Here is a 17,494-nt window from a genome sequence, read left to right on the forward strand (position 1 = left end):
ATGAGTAAATAGGAGATGGTTTATTTACACAAAAGAATGGCTAAGTGCTGGCCGTGTCCTCTTGATGAGGAACACCTGTCTGTACAGAACATTTCTCAGGCCATCTCCGGGTGCTTCTGCCTCAGGTGCTTGTCCAGCGTGGCCTGCAGGACAAAGGGTACGAGGCAGTGCGGGCACTTGTACACAGTCTTGCCAGTCCCCAGCCCATGTGTGCGGCGGTGGCGGTTGAGCTTGCTGCTCTGGGCACAAGCGTAGGAACACTGGTCACAGGTATAGGGCCGCTCGCCAGTGTGCGATCGCCGATGCACCGTGAGGTTGCTGCTGTTGGTGAAGGACTTCCCGCAGAACTCACACTTGCCCCCAGCCCGGTGACTCTTCCTGGGTGTTATCTTCTCTATCTTTACAGAGTCAGTCCTCTCTACTTTGGCAGTGGCTCCACAGCCACCAAAACCTGGACTCTCTTGAGCCCCACTGCCAGGGGCACCAGGTTCCTGAATTCCTGCTGTGGCGGCAGCTCCAGCCTTCTCCACATTCTGGCATGGGGGAGTGCTGGCTGGAGCAGCTGCATAGGCTGCTGGTTCAGGAGGGGCTGCTGGGGAGACTTCGCGGCTACTGGCAGAAGTGGAGGGGCTCCCAGGCGTTGGCTGCCGATGGGTCTTCTTATGTCTGTTCAGCTTGCTGCTCTGAGCGCAGGAATAGGAACACTGGTCACAGGAGTAGGGTCGCTCACCAGTGTGGGAACGCATGTGGACCTTGAGGTTGCTGAAAGAGCTGAGGGTCTTCTTACATACGAAGCAGGTAGGGCTCCGCCGGGCAGCGCTACTCACTGAAGGGGGCTTGTCCTCAACTGGCCCCACCACTGCCACTGCTGACATGGCTGCAGCCACCTCAGCCAGGCCCAGCAGCGGAGCCTCTGGGGTCTCCAATTGTTGTGTCTGGTAGATGCATAGACCGTGGTCCCACTGGGCGTGGCATAGCAACTTCCAAGCACTGGTGTACTGTCTGCCACACTGGAGGCAGCTCAGAGCCTTCAGATCTTTGGATTCTGAAAGGGAAGGAAGGGGCAGTGAGTATCACCACAATAGGATGGTACATGACAGATGCTGCCCTCAGGGAACCTCCTGAAGTGTAAACAGGTTTTAATATTTGTAGGGGTGGGGGGCACCAAGGCATTGGGGAAGCAATTGGGGAGGCTCAAAAAGTAGATCTTAATATGAAAGCCCAGAGCTGGGGCCTGGCACAGAAACAACACTAGGGGAGGTGGGCTGGTGTGTGGATTCCAAATTTGATGTTTTTCTAGTCCCATGTTGTCTACAGGACACTCCCCAGACCTATTAGACTTTGGATAGCCCAATCCCAGTCTGGACGGGGTGGCCTTTATGATACCACAGACCAAAACTAAACAGAGACCTGTCAAACTCAAGGCTTTTCCTCCCTAGCTGTGTAACCTTGGACTAGATCCTCTCTGCCCGCTTCCTAAGCTGCTAGAATATAGGGAGTCTGAGTGGCCCTTCCAGGGCTGTGACCTCAAATAGGGAACAGCTGAGAGTTTTGGTCACCATAAGCCCTCAAATGTGAGTTGAGCCTCAGATAGCAAAATACCCACAGCTAAGCCAAAGGTGGTGACACACGCCTTTAATCCCAGCACTGGGGAGGCAGAGGCAAGCAGATCTTTATTGAGTTGGAGGCCAGCCTGGTCTACAGAGTTCTAGGCCACTCAGGGCTACTTAGAAACCCAGTCTCAAAAAACAAAGTACCCACAGCTATCCAAGCCTATAATAACAGTTTATTGAGACCCTGTCTAAAATGTAAAACTCAGCAGAGACCCACACCAAGTGCCCACACGTCATTGCTGGAGTTGCTATTCAGGTGAACCCATCTTAGCCCCACCCTCAACCAAAGCTGATTGGATCCCAGCCCCAAATATAATTACATTTCCCAAGTTCCACCTGGGCACCACATGAGCTGGGGGCTGGAAATTCAAGTTCAGATCATGTCTTAAAATCTCATAACAAGAGTTCACTCGACAGACACCACGCAGTCCTAATTCCTCCCCCACATACAACTCGAGTATGTAGCACCCAGACCAGGGGCTTCCCAGCACTCCGCTGGGAGATCCCAGCAAGGGGAACAAGCCAGATGACCCTTCCCTGGTTCTGAACTGTCTAAATCTCAATGAGAAGGATCAAAACACAGTAGGTGTGGTACTCCCCAGGCCAATGTCCCATCCTCCACTAGGTCCCTACTGCCAACCCTGGTCCAGCCACCTGGTCAGTTATTTCTGTCCACGGGAAAGAAGAAGTGAAACTAAATTAGGGGTGTATGGCAAAACCCCGGGCCAGTCTTCTGGGGCTGGCCACACCTTGTGGGTGGCCTTCCTCCACTGCCCAGCCCCCGCCCCATCTCTAGTCCCTGCCCTAGGACAGGCAAGACCAAGCCACGCCCAGGCTCTACCCTAAGGGGAGCAAGGAGAAAGGGGAAGTAACGATTGGTGCCCCATCTGTCCACCTTAGCTCCTCCGCAGGGCAGGAAGTCCAACCCTGGATCAGGCGTGCACTGCACACTGAATTACTTACCTGAGATGGGGTCGGAGATTTGACGGAGCTGACAGCCTTGCTTTTTGTGATCCATAAAAGCGGTGATGGACCCTAATGGGAAGATCTTCCCGCAGCGGCCGCAGGTCAACAGATCTGGGTGCTTGTCGGTCCAGGGCTGGCGGTCTGCAGGGAGGAAGCGGGTGGTGAGCGGTGGGGTGGAGCCCGGCTCCGAGTGAGGGCTCCAAGGTGGAGAGGGGAAACCCGGAGGTTAGAGGCGAAGGCTGGGGAGGCCAGGCCGGTCCCCGGGCCATCCTCAGGGGAGAGGCACCCACCCAAAGGTCCCGATGCAAGCAGGGGCGAAGGTAGGAACTCACCGGAAGACATAGAACTCAGAGGCATCCACGGGGCACACGTGCTGGACGCGCCAAGTGGGCGCGAGGCGGTTTGGAGGCGACGCTCCACATCGAAGAGCCCCGGCATGGGCACGTCCCTCGCGGACCAGGGCCCTTGTGCCAAGGACCCCAGGTCGCAGTCCGGTTTCACATCAATGATGAGATCAGGCATCTCCAGGTCGTCGTCGGGCTCCGGGTCTACGCGGCGAGGCACGCGGCCGGCCTTGCGGCGGGACATGGGGCAAGAACGCAGAGGTAATTCGCGTAGCGGCCAGGCGCTCAGGTGAGTGAGTAGCTCTAGGCGACCCGCGCCGAACCTTTTACACGTGCTGGTCCTGCCTTGTCTCCGCCCACTGGGGCGGGGTCTTTTCGGGGCCAGTCGCGGCGGTCAAACTCGACCTTCCCCGCCCAGCCCGCTGCCCCGGGGACCAGTGCGCAAATTGTGCCCTCCTCCCTTGGGCTCGATTTCACCCAGGAGAGTGAAAAAAGCTATTCCCAATGCCCCTCGTTCCCACCCCTAGGCGCTGGTGATACCTGAGGCTCGGGATGCAGCCCCTCATGCCCCAAGCGAGAAGTGGTGGACATCTCTCACTAGTGGGGAAGTATACTAAGAAAATTTCGCTTTAAACAACCCCCCCTTTTTTCTTTTTTGCCTTTTAAGCTCAACCTAGCCATGTAACGGCTAGTTTGAGGATGGCTTCGTTCGATTGATTTTCTTCCCCCTCTCCAGCGGTGGTTTTACAGGGGTGCCTCACTACACCCATATTGTGTGGTGCTGGGCATTGAACTCAGAACCTCTGACACTCTTCTAGTCAAGTGTTCCACCCAGTGGGCTACATCCCAGACTTCGGTACCCTATTTCTCCAGTTGAGAGGGAGTGGTCACCACATAGAAATGACTGTAAAAGTGCATGCCTTTAATCCTAATGCTCCGGAGGCAGAGAAAGGTGGATTCTCTGAATTCAAGCCCAGCTCAGGACAGCCATGGCTACACAGAGAAACCCTGTCTCAAAAAGCCAAAAAAAAAAAAAAAAAAAAAAAAAAAAGACCCTTCTTCACCTCAGTTCTTCCTGGTTTTCCCAGCTACTCATGTGCCTGAGAATTACAAATTCAAGGCCCATTGGGGCTGTTTCATAGTATATAGAGTATCCTTTGTGCAGACAAGTGCCCTGGAGCCAAATCAAGCTAGGAAGCAGGCAGGGGTACCCCACAAGAGGACTTCTATTTTCTCCCCTGTACCTGGGAAGGCAGGGTGGCCGTTGTCTATCTGTAATCTCAGCACATGGAAGTTGTGGAGGTCAGCTACATAGGGACTTTGAGACCAGTTTGGGTACATGAGATCCTGAAACAAATAAAGTTTTTTTAAAACGCTCCCCCCCTTTGATGGTGGTAGTACATACTGTGAGCCCAATACTACATGTTGGAATGAGAGGCAGGATTGCCCAAGAGTTCCTGATCAGCGTGGTCTACGTGATGAGTTCCAGGCTAACCAGGATATTATCTAGGGAGATCTTGTCTCAATAAGTAAATAAATATGAAGACCCGAGGTTTTTGAAGGTACCAAGAAAAGCCAAGAAGGAACCTATGCATTCTGAACTAACAAGACGGGGGGGGGGCAGGAACTTGGGTAAAGGTCATATCCAGAGGGTCTTTTGGCTACTCTGAGGTTAGTTGGTTTTCCTGGTACAGGGCGGGGTTAGGTGTGGGGGTCTGGAAAGGTTTGAAACAAAACAGAAGTATGTTCTTCCTAGTCCCAGGCTACGAGTTGAAACCAAAGGGCCAGCTGTCCCCTCTGCCTCCCTCTGGGGCCCCCTGAACTTCCTCAGATAAGAATTCTCTCCGGTACTCGGCTTGAAGTGGCATCAGCACCCTGCCACACCCTCAATCCTTTCTGAGTTCTCTTTTCTTCCTGGCATCTACCACATCACAGTAGAACTGTTTGCTGAACGTCCTCCCCACCCACCCACCCACCACAAGCTTCCAGTATGTTTAGGGCCCTGGTGTGTCCGGCCCCAGGTGTCCTCAGGCAGCTGAGTGAATTCCAAGGCCAAGCTCTGAAGTTCCTCATATTGTTATTCAGGCAAGGCCTCAATTGTCCTCCGGAGGGCCCAGGGCCTCCCTGGCCAGCATATCTAAAGTAGCCACACCCTGCCGAAGGCCTTGCAAATTACTCCCTATGACCTCCATCTGTTCCCAATTCCCTCGAAGCCTTGAAAGCCTTAGTAGAGGCTGGACCCAGACCACCACCGAAGGTGACCTTCATTTGAGACAGTGTTTCTCTGAATAGCCCTGGCTGTCCTGGAACTCGCTTTGTGGAACAGGCTGGCCTCCTCTAGAGATCTGCCCGTCTCTGCCTCTGCTGAAATTAAAGGCATGCCGCCACCATGCTCAACACAAAGGTGGCTTTTAAAATGTACTTTTGAGAATCAGTAAATCAACTTACTTATTAATCCACTTTAAGAAAATTTGCATTCACTTAGTGTGTGTTCACATATGCCGCAGCATGCAAGTAGAGGTTAGAGGACAGAAATCAGGAGGTATGTCTCTCCTTCTACCATGTGGGTCTACGGATTTGAACTCATCTCCTTAGGTTTGGCAGCAAGCTCTTTAACTGACTGAGCCCACCAGTCCCTCTTTCACTTTCCCCTTTTTTTTTTTTTCTCTCTCTCTCTCTCTCTCTCTCTCTCTCTCTCTCTCTCTCTCTCTCTCTGGAGGGGTTAGGGTTTTTTGTTTGTTTGTTTGTTTGTGACAGGGTCACTCTATTTAGAGATCTGCAACTCACTATGTAGACCAGGCTAGCATGGAACTCATAAGAGATCCACCTGCCTCTGCCTCCTCAGTGCTGGGATTAAAGGTAAAGGTGTGTGCCATCTTGCCTGGCATTTTTCCTCCTTCATTTTCTAGGCTGTCCCCAAATTTGCACGTGCTGTCTTCCCTCTACACACGCCTGGTTTAACCACTATCTTGCTATCATTGTGCCCATTGTCCTTATTGTCTCCTCTTTTGGGGGTGCAGAGGAGCAGAACACAGAGCCTTGTACATCTCAGCCAATTATTCTATTACTGAGCTCTATGCCCAGCCCCATCCTTTACCCTTTGTCTTTGGTGACAGGGCCATGTATTGTGGCATAGGCTAGCCTTTAACCTGAGCACCTCTAGTTCCACCTTCACCAAGTAGTAGGTATAATTTCAGCCATTTTTTTCTTGTGCTAAGTATGGAACTAGGGTCTTGTAAGGCTAGGCAAGCCAAACTGAGTCATGTCCCCAGTCTCTCTGAAGGACCTTGGCTTATTTATTTGCTAACTTGTAGCTTATTTTGTTCCCCCAACTCGAAAGAGAATGCAGGTTTTAAGAGAGCATTGGGGGGGGTTGGGGATTTAGCTCAGTGGTAGAGCGCTTGCCTAGGAAGCGCAAGGCCCTGGGTTCGATCCCCAGCTCCGAAAAAAAAAACCAAAAAAAAAAAAAAAGAGAGCATTGGGGTGTTCCGTTCCTAAAAAAGGCCCCTACTGTCTGGTTAGAAAATCCTGAGCCTTGGCCTCCCTAGTAGCTAGGACAGGCAGTGCCCCTTCCCACCCCCCAGAACCCATGCTTTCATGATTCAGTCAACACCTATATTGGAGCACGGTATTCGTTTCCACGGATAGTTGCAGAGTACCTGTGTGTTAGGCAGTCAGGGGAAGTCCTCTTCCTGCCTAAGTGAACTCTGTGGGGATGCAATCAATTCTACCTGGGCTGAGATCAGTGGGGTTTCACATGCCCCAATGTAGGGTTTCAGTTTTTCCCTTTGTAAACGAGGGTAGCAGAGAGGGCTGAGGGACAAAATGACCTCTGCCCATCCTAGCGGTAGCACTCTGTAAGCCCCTTTCCTGGTAGCTAGAGGCGGGGATGGCGAGGGGTCAGCTTCCTACTGAGGGGAGGGGGTACCTCCCAAGCAGCTGATAGGAAACCTCTATTCTGAGCAGCAGCAGCTGATGCTTCTTCTGCTTGGTTCTCCTATTTCTGCGCCCCCCCCCCCATTTTATCTCTAACTGATCCAAATCTTCCTGTCTCTGGCTGCCAAATGCTGAGATTACAGATGTGAGCCACTACTCGTTGCTTCTTCTTTCCTCTCCCACTCCCGACCCCATTCCCCTTTTCAGATGCGGCCTTATCTATAGCCCAGGTTGTCAGGCCTTGCTCGAACTTTGACAATCCTCCTGCCTCACCTCCCGAGGGTGCTGGGGATTCCAAACCTGGAATGCCCAACTTTCTGAACCTCTGTTTCGTGCTTCCCAAAGTGGGTATCTTAAACGTCCCTAACCCATAGGTTGGTAGACCTCAGTCCCGATCGGGTGACCCAGGAGCGGCAGATGAACATGTGGGGAAAGTGGAGGCGCTGGCGGAACCCAGGCGCTCGGGACTCGATGCCCACCCGGACGTCTGCGGCGGTTGCGCGGGCGGAACCTAGGCGGTCGGGGCTTGGCTCTTGCTGGGACCTGTGCGGCGGCAGCGCGGGCGTAAGAGCAGAGCTTGCAGGGACAGGCCTTGGTGAGTATGCCGCGGTCGTGGGATGTCCTCCGTGTCCGCCGCACCGGGAGGGGGCTGCGGGTAAGGAAAGGCCTGGAGAGGGGCAGTGCTCTGACCGCCGGGCGGGGCGGGCGGGGTGGGAGGTGGCTGCCCCGAAGCGGGTGGACATTCTTAGAATTTGAAAAGGACACTTACGCGGCTAGAAGGAATTAAAAGGAAATTGACCCGCCCATAGGAGCTGAGAAGGGAACAGATCTTGCCCTCGGGCTGCCTACTCTCGGGTGTGGCCTCATTTAGCGAATTTGCATTGGAGGTCTGAGGACAGCAGACCTTATAGAGTGTATGGAGAAATAGGTAGCCGATTAATTACTCTAGGCCTTGTCTTCTATTCTGGAAGTCCAGCTAGTTTCGTATCCTCGTAACTCAAGGTAGACCTAATGTCCTCCAAACTGACTCATTCCTCTTTAACTTTCTTCTTCTTTTTTTTTTTTTTTTTTTTTTGGGAGCTGGGGACCGAACCCAGGGCCTTTGTCTCCCTGGGCAAGCCCTCTACCACTGATCTAAACCCCCAACCCCCCACTTTCTTCTTCTTGTTTGGGTTTTGTTTTGTCGTCCCCCTCTCCCCCCACTCTCACTCCCCAAACTAGGAGGCAAAACAGTAACCCCAGGCTGGCCTTGAACTCACTGTGTGTCCCTGGGTAACTTTGAATTTTACATACCGCCTTCACCTGCCAAAGGCTGAGATTACAGGTCTATACTATCACACAGTTTAAGTTGGTGAAGGAAGCCCGATTTATGTTTTCTGTACAAGTACTCTACCAATTGGGCTACATCTTCAGCCTCTCCCTATGTAATTGAGGCTGCTGTAGAACTCTCTTAGAGTAGCTAAGACTGAAAGGGAAAATATCTGCTCAGAACTTCCAGGACTCAAGTTCCCAGCACAAAGGAGATTTATTTGCCCCAGAGGGACAGAAGGCAGGGAATAAGAGACAAAGACAGAAGATAGAGAATGAGGGAGATGGGGAAGGGAACAAGGGAGAAGGAGGATGTGTTTTTGTCCCAGAGAAGCAAAGGTCTTCCTCTGGATAGAGACAAACAGACATGGCCCATAGACAAATGGCAGTTTATAAAGACACCAGGAGAAATCCTGTGTTAGGATGAGGTGTTAATTAGGTGAGCCGCCAAAGGGGCTGGACATTGATACTTTGTTGGCCTTACCTTGGTATTTGACCTTAGGAGGAGGAAGTGGAAGTATCCAAATAAGGGAATGGACTTTGGTGGCTGGCTTTAGGAATGTGATCAAATGCTTTTTATCAAGGCGGAGGGACTAGGGAAGAAGTGCAAGGCCTGCCAGGGCCACTCTCATCACACTAGAACTGGCTAGCATGCCCTCAAAGACTGGCCTTGATCTAACTTTTTCTCCCCATGCCTCACTCCAATCTTCACGAGGCACCAAGGATAGCCTGTGAACAGCTTCCTATTCACTGATGGAAGGCCTGTTACCCGCTCTGGGCTAAAAGACTACTTAGCAAGGGAGTGGGATGTATGGGTTTGGACTGTAACCTCTGGGCAGGAAATTGACGGTCTCTGGATATCCTGGTCTTCAGGATAACCCGGAAGAGGATAATTCCAGCTGTCCTTGCCATTTAGGACACTAGGACATATTCTTCCTGACTTTTCTCAAATCTTTGTTGTTTTTTCAACAGGATTTCTCTGTAGCCCTGCCTGTCCTAGAACTCACTTTGTAGACCAGGCTGGCTTTGAACTCGAGGCCCCCCGCCTCTGTCTCCCAAATGCTGGGATTAAAGGTGTGTACATCACCACACCCAGCATAAACCAGTTCTTGTTTTCTTAACTCTTCCACCCTGTCTCTAGAGCTTTCCAGGCCCAGTTGTGTTACCAGGAAAGGCCAGGAGAAAGCACCCGCTTCAGCGGCCACAGATAGCTGCTTTCTTCTGACACCTGCCAGTCTGGACCCAGCTGTCTAGCTTTAGATGCATTCCAGCAATTGGGGGTTCTGGATATAATCAAATCTTATCAAATCTTAGAGTCCTATTATATGGCACAGGCTAGCCTAAAATATGAAATTCTTTTCTTTTTTTTTTTTGGATCTTTTTTTCGGAGCTGGGGACCGAACCCAGGGCCTTGCGCTTCCTAGGCAAGTGCTCTACCACTGAGCTAAATCCCCAACCCCTAAAATATGAAATTCTTGAGCCTCAACCTCTATAGACTGCCAGGATCCCACACCCCATTCATATACTTTTTCTCTATTGGAGCAAACAAGGGGCTCCTCACTGGTTCCCAGTCTAATTCTGTCTGGGGATTTAAGAAAAAGCTCTTCGACTGCTAGCTTAGTTCCCATCTGCCCTTCCTTAAGTAGTAGCCCTTGTTATTAGGATGCTTCTCTCTCTCTCTCTCTCTCTCTCTCTCTCTCTCTCTCTCTCTCTCTCTCTAAGATTTAGTTTATTATGTATAATACAGCATCCTGCCTGCATGTACACCTGCAGGCTAGAAGAAAGCATCAGATCCCATTACAGATGGTTGTGAGCCACCATGTGGGTGCTGGGAATTGAACTCAGGACCTCTGGAAGAGCAGTCAGTGCTCTTAACCGCTGAGCCATCTCTCCAGCCGAAGATGCTTTTATTACAATGCTAGAGTATTAACCTGAGTAGGAAGGCAGACTTGGGGCATGTGGCCCCTGACTCAGTTGGAGTGACAGTAGGCAGTTATATTTTTTAAATGCAGGTAGCTGGGCTGTGTGATGCTGTATCAAAATCCCAGGTCCTCAGTCTGGGACAGGAGGATCAAAAATCTGCCACATGGGGCTGGAGAGATGGCTCAGTGATTAAGAGCACTGACTGCTCTTTCAAAGGTCCTGGTTCAGTTCCCAGCAACCACATGGTGGCTCACAACCATCTGTAATGGGATCCAATGCCCTCATCCAATGTGTTTGAATTATACTCATATACATGAAATAAATAAATAAACCTTTAAAAGAGAACTGCCACATGGACTGAGGCAATGTCTTGAGTTTGGTCCTAGGAACCCAGTTGGTGGAAGGAGAGAACAGAGTCTTTCCTATAAGGCGTCCTCTGACCCCATGTATGTGCTGGGCCACATGCATGCACGCAGAGGACTAAACAACTTGGTTCAGCCTCAGATGAGTTTAAGGCCAGCCTGGGCACTTAGTGAGAGCCCAACTTGAAAATGAAAGCAGTCTGGGAGGCAGGAGTGTAGCTCAGTTGCTGGAGCACGTGTTTAATCCCAGCAGCATGGGGTCACAGGCCTGTAATCCTAGGACAGGGTAGATGGAGGCAGGAGGATTAGACTTGGTTTCTTTTATTTTCTTTCTTTTTCTTTTCTTTTCTTTTCTTTTCCTTCTTTCTTTCTTTTTTTTTTATTTTTTTGAGACAGGATTTCTATCTATAGCTCTGGCTATTCTGAAGCTCCCCCTGTAGACCAGGCTGGCCTCGAACTCACAGAGATCCTCTGCTTCCCCAATGCTGAGGTTAAAGGTGTGTGCGCCACCATTGCCAGTAAAGGATCAGTCAGATCTTTTAGGCCACCTGGGGTCAACATGAGACACTGTCTCATAGATAGATAGATAGATAGATAGATAGATAGATAGATAGATAGATAGATAGGGCTTCAGGATGTAGAGTACTTGCCTGGAATCCACCTATGAGGGCCTAAGGGTGTGATAGACTTACCTGTCTGCTAGAGGCTCTGGATGGTCTTCACCCTACACACACATCCACACACACAGCCTTTAGCCCTTAGGCTTAGTCTTCCTCATCTGTTGCAGGGCCTTGGAGCCTGCTTTGAAGACTTTTTTTTTTTTTTTTTTTTTCCGGAGCTGGGGACTGAACCCAGGGCCTTGCGCTTCCTAGGCAAGCGCTCTACCACTGAGCTAAATCCCCAACCCCGACTTTTTTTTTTAATATTTATTTTATTTTGTGTATATGAGTACACTGTCATTGTCTTCACCCACACTAGAAGAGGACATCAGATCCTATTACAGATGGTTGTGAGCCACCATGTAGTTGCTGAGAATTGAACTCAGGACCTCTGGAAGAGCTGAACAATCTCTCCAGCTCCCCTGGAAGACTTCTTATTCCACCTGCACAACTTGCTGAGTGCTTTGCATGCCCCACACAGCACTAATCCAACAGCTCCTCTCACAAGGGCCAGCATAAGCAGAGATACAGTGGCCTTTGTCTTGGACTCCCTGTCCCTCCCTCATTCCCACAAGTCCATGCTCTAGACAGTAAGCATGGGGTTCCTAGGAAGGGATAGCTCATGTTCCTCCTTGCTCAGAGGAGTATGTGTGCCCACCTCTCTCAACCTCCTCATTCCAATCTATTGCCATGCCTCGAAGTATATCCAGGCTGGCCTGGGGCTGCAGTTGTCCCGCCTAAACCTCCCTGTGCTGCCACTGTGGTGTGTTCTCTGACATGGCTCAGCTTCTTATTTGATCCGGGACTGCACTGTGGTGTGACTGACCCGGAACTGTTCCCAAGCCCTTCTGGAAACCACTGTCCAGTGTTTCTCCTCCCTCCTCCAAGACTTAGACTCTTCTCTAGCCTCTTTCTCTCCAGCCCTGTCTGGATAATTGCTTCTGTGTTCACTGCTGGGCTGTGATCTTAAGGTCGGCCAGCAGAAGATCTGCTGTGCAGGGACCTGTACTTGGGATGGCAGAGAAAGCCTGAATATGTAAAAAATAAACACAAAGCTGGTGAGGTTGTGCTTCCATGGAATTTCAAAGCTTTCCTGGAATCCCAGTATTCCACTGAAGAAGAGGATCGCCAGGGAGAAGCTAGCCTAGGCTTCAAGGCAACATGCTGTAATCACGTCTACCTCAGATCACACACTTACCTGTGCTGGTCCTCCTCATCTCCCTCCCCCAGGGTTTGTCATGTAGCCCTGACTGCTCTGTAGATCAGGCCTGGGCCTCGGATTTTCATTACATTTGTTTGTTTGTGTGGTATTAAGGAAGACAGCTTTCAGGAGTTGGCTCTCTCCTCCTCACAGGGTCTCAGCCTGCCAGTTACTCTTACCCTCTGCGCCATCTCCTGTCCCCCATGTAGCTCACGCTGGCCTCAAGCTGTCATGTGGCCAAGGATGACCTTGAACTTCTGAGCCTCCTGCCTGCGCTCACAGGTGTGTGCCCTCATAACCAGTTTTAAGAAGTGCTGTGTTCAAACCCAGGGCCTCCTACATGCTAGGAGAGCATCTACCACATGTAGGTGAGCTACATTCCAACCCACTGCTGAACCATCACTTTTCTTTTGCAACATTTTAAATGTGAGTGAATGTTTTGCATGCGTGTATGTCTGTGCACCATGTGAGTGCCTGGTAACCACAGAGTCCAGAAGAGGGCATTGGCTCCCCTGAAGCATGAGTTTCAGATGGTTGTGAGCCATCATGTAAGTGCTGGGAATAGAACCTGCTTTCCCAAGTGCCCTTAATGGCTGAGCCACATCTCTAGCCCCCTCACTGCTGACTCTTGATTGTACCAACAGGCCAGTAGAAACCCAAGTTAGCCATGTTCATAGTTCCAGCATTAGCAGTCACAAGTCCCAGGCCAGCCTGGTCTACAGTAGAGGTACTGGTGTCTGCACACTGGTGAAAGAAAACCTGCATTTCCTGGAGGGAACCTTGTTTTTCCTGGGCCCGGGAAGCATTCCATCAGGAGCACACGCTGCTGTGAGGAACAGATGGGGTAAGGTGTTGGCACAGGACTGAAGCCTGAAGCAGAAGGATCACCTGAACCCAGGAGTTCAAGACCAGCCCCCAGCCCAAGCAATGTGACAAGACCTCATGGGGGCATGAGGTTTGACAGTATAGAGTGAACAGTATAGAATTCCCTCTGCATTGTTTGTTTGTTTGTTTGTTTGTTTGTTTTTCAAGACAGGAATTCACTCTGTAGATTAGGCTGGCCTCAAACTCAGGAATCTGCCTGTGTTTGCACCTAGAGTACTAGGATTAAAATCAGGCAGTACCACATCCAGCTTTGGTCAAGTGCTGACCTGGCATGTATGGAACCTTGGATTTGATTTCTAGTACTATATAAAACAGCTTGACATCCCAGTACTCAGAGGTAGCAGAAGGAGGGTCAGAAATTCAAGACTAGCCTGGGCTGCACCGTGAGCTTGCAGTCAGTGTGGGCTATCTGAGACCTCTTCTCAGAAATAGTGGTTTGAAAATGGGAAAAGAAATGATGATGGATCAGTGAGGTGAGGGAGGAAAGTGAGCTTGGCATCCCCATGTCTCCGGGGAAAGGCAATGAGTGCAAAGGTCCTGTGGCAGGGCTGTATTTGCTCTACCTCAGGAGTATTAGCTGGTCCAAAGGTGGGGAGGGGAGGGGAGATGAGGTCAGAGGGTGACAAGGTCATGTAACTTCCACTGTGAGGACCCCAAAGAATGGTCTAAACAGAAGTCACTCTGGATTTAGTTATGTGTGTCTGCTTGTTTTTAACCTGTGCGCGAGTGCATGTGTGTATGCATGGTGCACCTTACAGTGTGCATCTGGAGGGAGGACAGGCTTAGGACTCTGTTCTCTCCTTGGACTCTGCGGCTTCTGAAGTCAGGCGGCCAGGCTTGGTACAAGTTCTGAGACCTGTGGAGGTCTTCACTGACCCAGGATTTAGATGTTGCCAGATCCAGTTTACAGCTTGTGGGGAAAACATTGGGCTGGAGTAGGATACCTATGTCCTCCTCTGGCTTTTATGCCCAGGAATGGGCACAGCAGTTCACACATGTACATTCATACACACAAACAAAAAAATAAGCCAGACTTGAAGTCTACACTTTTTTTTTTTTTTTTGGTTCTTTTTTCGGAGCTGGGGACTGAACCAGGGCCTTGCGCTTCCCTAAGCAAGCGCTCTACCACTGAGCTAAATCCCCAAGCCTGAAGTCTACACTTTTAACCCCAACTCTAGGGAGGCAGCAGTAAGCATATTGAGGTCAGCCTCATCTATATAGTGAGTCCCAGGGCTACACACTGAGGCTCTGTTTCAGAGAAGGGAGGAAGTACGGAGAAAGAAAAAATAAAAAGGAATACACCACAGGGAGGGTGGATTTAGGAGCCCAGTGGGGAGGTCACAGGAACAGTCCAGGCATGCAATGGTGGTGGCTGGATGCAAGAAGGGACAAAACAGGGCTGGTAACTCTAGTGGGTTTGGGATGCTGATGCCCTATCTAGATCTGGTTGGCCTTGAAGTCAGTCCTCCTGCCTTGGCATCCCTAGTGCTGGGATTATGAGACTTTGGAGGGACCTTAAAACAATGCAGATGGCCTGAGATTACAGGATTAAGGAAGGCTAAGGCAGACAGGACGGTAGCTTCCATGACAGTGTAGGGTATATAGTGATAGCCTGTGCCCTTCTCCATCCTCCACCCCTCTTCCCAAAAAAAGATTAAGGAGTAAGATGGCTCTATGAGTGAAGTCTCAAGGCTCTCACCACCAAGCTGACAGCCTTCTTGTGGTCCTATCCCTGGTAATGTAGAGGGAGGAGAGAACTAGCTTCTACAAGCTGTCCTCTGACCTTCAGCTAAACAAGTGTACCACTACACACACACACACACACACACACACACACACACACACACACACACACACACACTTGAAAACAAAAGGCCTTGGGCTGGAGAGATGGCTCAGTGGTTAAGAGCACTGACTGCTCTTCCACAGGTCTTGAGCTCAAATCCCAGTAACCACATGGTGGCTCACAACCATCTATAATGGGATCCGATGCCCTCTTCTGGTGTGTCTGAAGACAGTGACAGTGTGCTTATAAATCTTTAAGAAAACAATAAGCCCAAGATACTGCAAACTCTTAAAATTTCCTGACAAGGTCTCCTTAAGCATAGGCTGTTTTCACTCAGTAGTTGCAGTATTTAGCGGTCACTGGATCATTCTGGATCTAGCTGTCAGGATTCTGGCTGACTGAGTTAAGAATAGGCTATATTTGAGAGGGGCTGGGAATATTCTTCTATCAGTTACCCCAGAACCATAAAAAAACTATGATGATCAAAGTAGACAAAAAGAGGGTTGGGGTGCAGTTAGTATAGAGTTTGCCTACCATGCAGGAGGCCTTGGCTTCCATCCACAGTACCCCATAAACAGAGGGTGGCAAAGCAAACCTGTAATGCTGGCACCTGGTAGGAAGTAGGAGGGTCAGAAATTCAAGGTCCTTGGCCACAGAGTTCAAGGTCCATCTGGGCTAGGGACCCTCTCAAAACAACAGAAGGCAAAAGAGTCCCATATGGTGTCGCATACCTGTTCAGCAGTTAGAAGGCAGGGTGCCTGTATGTTCGGGATCAGCCTGAGCTACATAGCAAGACGCTGTCTCCAAAACCTTGTAACAACAGACAGACAAAATTCCCTATCTGGGGTGGAGCTGGGGGAATTGACGCAGGTCCTAAAGGACAGTGATAGTCTTGATTGAGGAGAAAGCAAAGGGCGGACTTATTCTCTCCTGGAGCCGTGTGGCTTTAACTCTTTGACCTTCTTCCCAGAGCCTGGACCATGCAGAGCCTACCAATCATTCCTGTGCCGGTGCCGGTGCTGCGCCTCCCTCGGGGCCCGGATGGCTTCAGCCGAGGCTTTGCCCCTGATGGACGCAGGACCATCCTGAGGCCAGAAGTCGGAGAAGGTCGTATTCAAGATCCGCCAGAGTCACAGGAACAGCGGGCCCGAGCCGCTCTGCGGGAGCGCTACCTCCGAAGCCTCCTAGCCATGGTGGGCCACCCTGTGAGTTTCACACTGCACGAAGGTGTACACGTGACTGCCCAGTTTGGTGCCACAGACCTGGATGTAGCTAACTTCTACGTTTCCCAGCTGCAGACTCCCATAGGTGTGCAGGCGGAGGCCCTGCTTCGATGTAGTGACATAATTTCCTATTCCTTCAAGCTGTGAAGACTGTCTGCTCTTTCTCTTGTGGGCATTGCCGCAGTAGCCCAGGCCTCTGTTCTCAGCACCTTCCTGGACTTCGAAAGCAAGCGCCAACAAACTCTGGCTTTGGACTCAGAGGCACACCAAACCAGTGACCACCTGGGGCTGGCTGCTGATAACCCTGGCTCTCAAGAGGCTGCGGTGGGAAGATCATAAATTCAAGGGAGGACAGGCTGTGCCACAGTGGGAGACTGCAACCACAGACATCCTAGATCTTTCGTGTTGAAAGGAATGTTCTGCCTCACACTAGTGAACTTTACAGAAATAAATTCCAAGGCTAGGCCTTGCAGGCTGAGGAGTGTCTATATGCATGTGTGTCTGTGCGCAGAGAGGAGCTTGCAGGGTTGAGCCTCTCAAGCTGTTTTCCATCTCCCCTTCTGCCAAAGAAGTCATCACCTGGAGAAATCTGGCTCTGCCTCTCCTTTAAATTTGTATTATGTATGTGGGTGGTTTGCTTACATGGATGTCTGTACCACATGCATGCAGGGGGTAATGGCTGAGGCCAGAAGAGAGCTCAGGTCCAGTGAAACTAGTAAGAGACAATTGTCAGCCACCACGTGGGCTCCACTGCAGGAACAGACAGTGCACTTAACAGCTGAGTCATCTTTTCACCCCTCCCCAGCCTTTTTCAAAAGACAGGACTGGCCATGCAGCCCAGGCTGGCTCAGGATTCACAGTCCTGCCTCAGTCTTCCAAGTGCTGGGATTACAGGTCAGGCCGCCATACTTGGCCTTTCTGCTTATCTATTTTGTTGGATCCTACAGAGAATGGTGCCATGTTTAAAACCTTTTTGTTTTAAAATTTTTAAATGCAGGTGTTGCATCTGTGCCCACATGAGTGTGGCTGCTCCTGGGCACCAGAAGAAGATACACACTCGGCAGGAGCTAGGGTTACAGGTGCTTGTGAGCTGTGGGTGCTGAGAGCAGAATTCAGGCCCTCTGGAACAGGAGCAAGTGTTAACTGCTGAGCTGTCTTCCTACCCCCTGGAGTAGTGTTTAAAAGTTAGTAGTTATCTCATGCTAAAACTTGTGGGGCTATAAGCCATGAGTGAGGAATCCAGATAACAGTATGGGGCTTGCACTGCTCCTGGGGTCCTCCCCAAATG

At 50.6% G+C, this 17,494-nt stretch overlaps 2 protein-coding genes across 3 annotated transcripts; one reads left to right on the plus strand and one right to left on the minus strand.

Annotated features, from left to right (window-relative positions):
* Positions 1-11: 11 nt before the first annotated feature.
* On the minus strand, positions 12-3,703 carry Znf296 (zinc finger protein 296). Its single transcript, XM_032894261.1, has 3 exons — positions 2,912-3,703; positions 2,577-2,720; positions 12-1,045 (listed from the first exon to the last, which is right to left on the minus strand). The coding sequence occupies exons 1-3, from the start codon at positions 3,165-3,167 to the stop codon at positions 96-98; spliced, it is 1,350 nt and encodes a 449-aa protein (XP_032750152.1). The 5' UTR covers positions 3,168-3,703; the 3' UTR covers positions 12-95.
* Positions 3,704-7,233: 3,530 nt separating this feature from the next.
* On the plus strand, positions 7,234-16,685 carry Gemin7 (gem nuclear organelle associated protein 7). Of its 2 annotated transcripts, none has more exons than XM_032894270.1 (2): positions 7,234-7,514; positions 15,954-16,685. In XM_032894270.1, the coding sequence occupies exons 1-2, from the start codon at positions 7,477-7,479 to the stop codon at positions 16,351-16,353; spliced, it is 438 nt and encodes a 145-aa protein (XP_032750161.1). In that variant the 5' UTR covers positions 7,234-7,476; the 3' UTR covers positions 16,354-16,685. The 2 variants fall into 2 exon arrangements, with proteins under 2 accessions (XP_032750161.1, XP_032750162.1); XM_032894271.1 differs by having other exon boundaries at positions 7,234-7,454.
* Positions 16,686-17,494: the final 809 nt, after the last annotated feature.

The sequence above is a fragment of the Rattus rattus genome, chromosome 2 (assembly GCF_011064425.1).
Source record: "Rattus rattus isolate New Zealand chromosome 2, Rrattus_CSIRO_v1, whole genome shotgun sequence".
Lineage (NCBI taxonomy): Eukaryota > Metazoa > Chordata > Mammalia > Rodentia > Muridae > Rattus > Rattus rattus.

What these genes read in the sequence shown, in the direction of transcription:
- Gemin7 (XM_032894270.1), top strand. Translation starts at nt 7,477, where the DNA reads ATGTCCTCCGTGTCCGCCGCACCGGGAGGGGGCTGCGG. An exon ending in GCACCGGGAGGGGGCTGCGG is followed by an intron (nt 7,515 to 15,953) that starts GTAAGGAAAGGC and finishes CCTTCTTCCCAG; the next exon opens with AGCCTGGACCATGCAGAGCC.
- Znf296 (XM_032894261.1), bottom strand. Translation starts at nt 3,167, where the DNA reads ATGTCCCGCCGCAAGGCCGGCCGCGTGCCTCGCCGCGTAGACCCGGAG. An exon ending in TCTGAGTTCTATGTCTTCCG is followed by an intron (nt 2,721 to 2,911) that starts GTGAGTTCCTAC and finishes TCCTCCCTGCAG; the next exon opens with ACCGCCAGCCCTGGACCGAC. An exon ending in AATCTCCGACCCCATCTCAG is followed by an intron (nt 1,046 to 2,576) that starts GTAAGTAATTCA and finishes CTTCCCTTTCAG; the next exon opens with AATCCAAAGATCTGAAGGCT.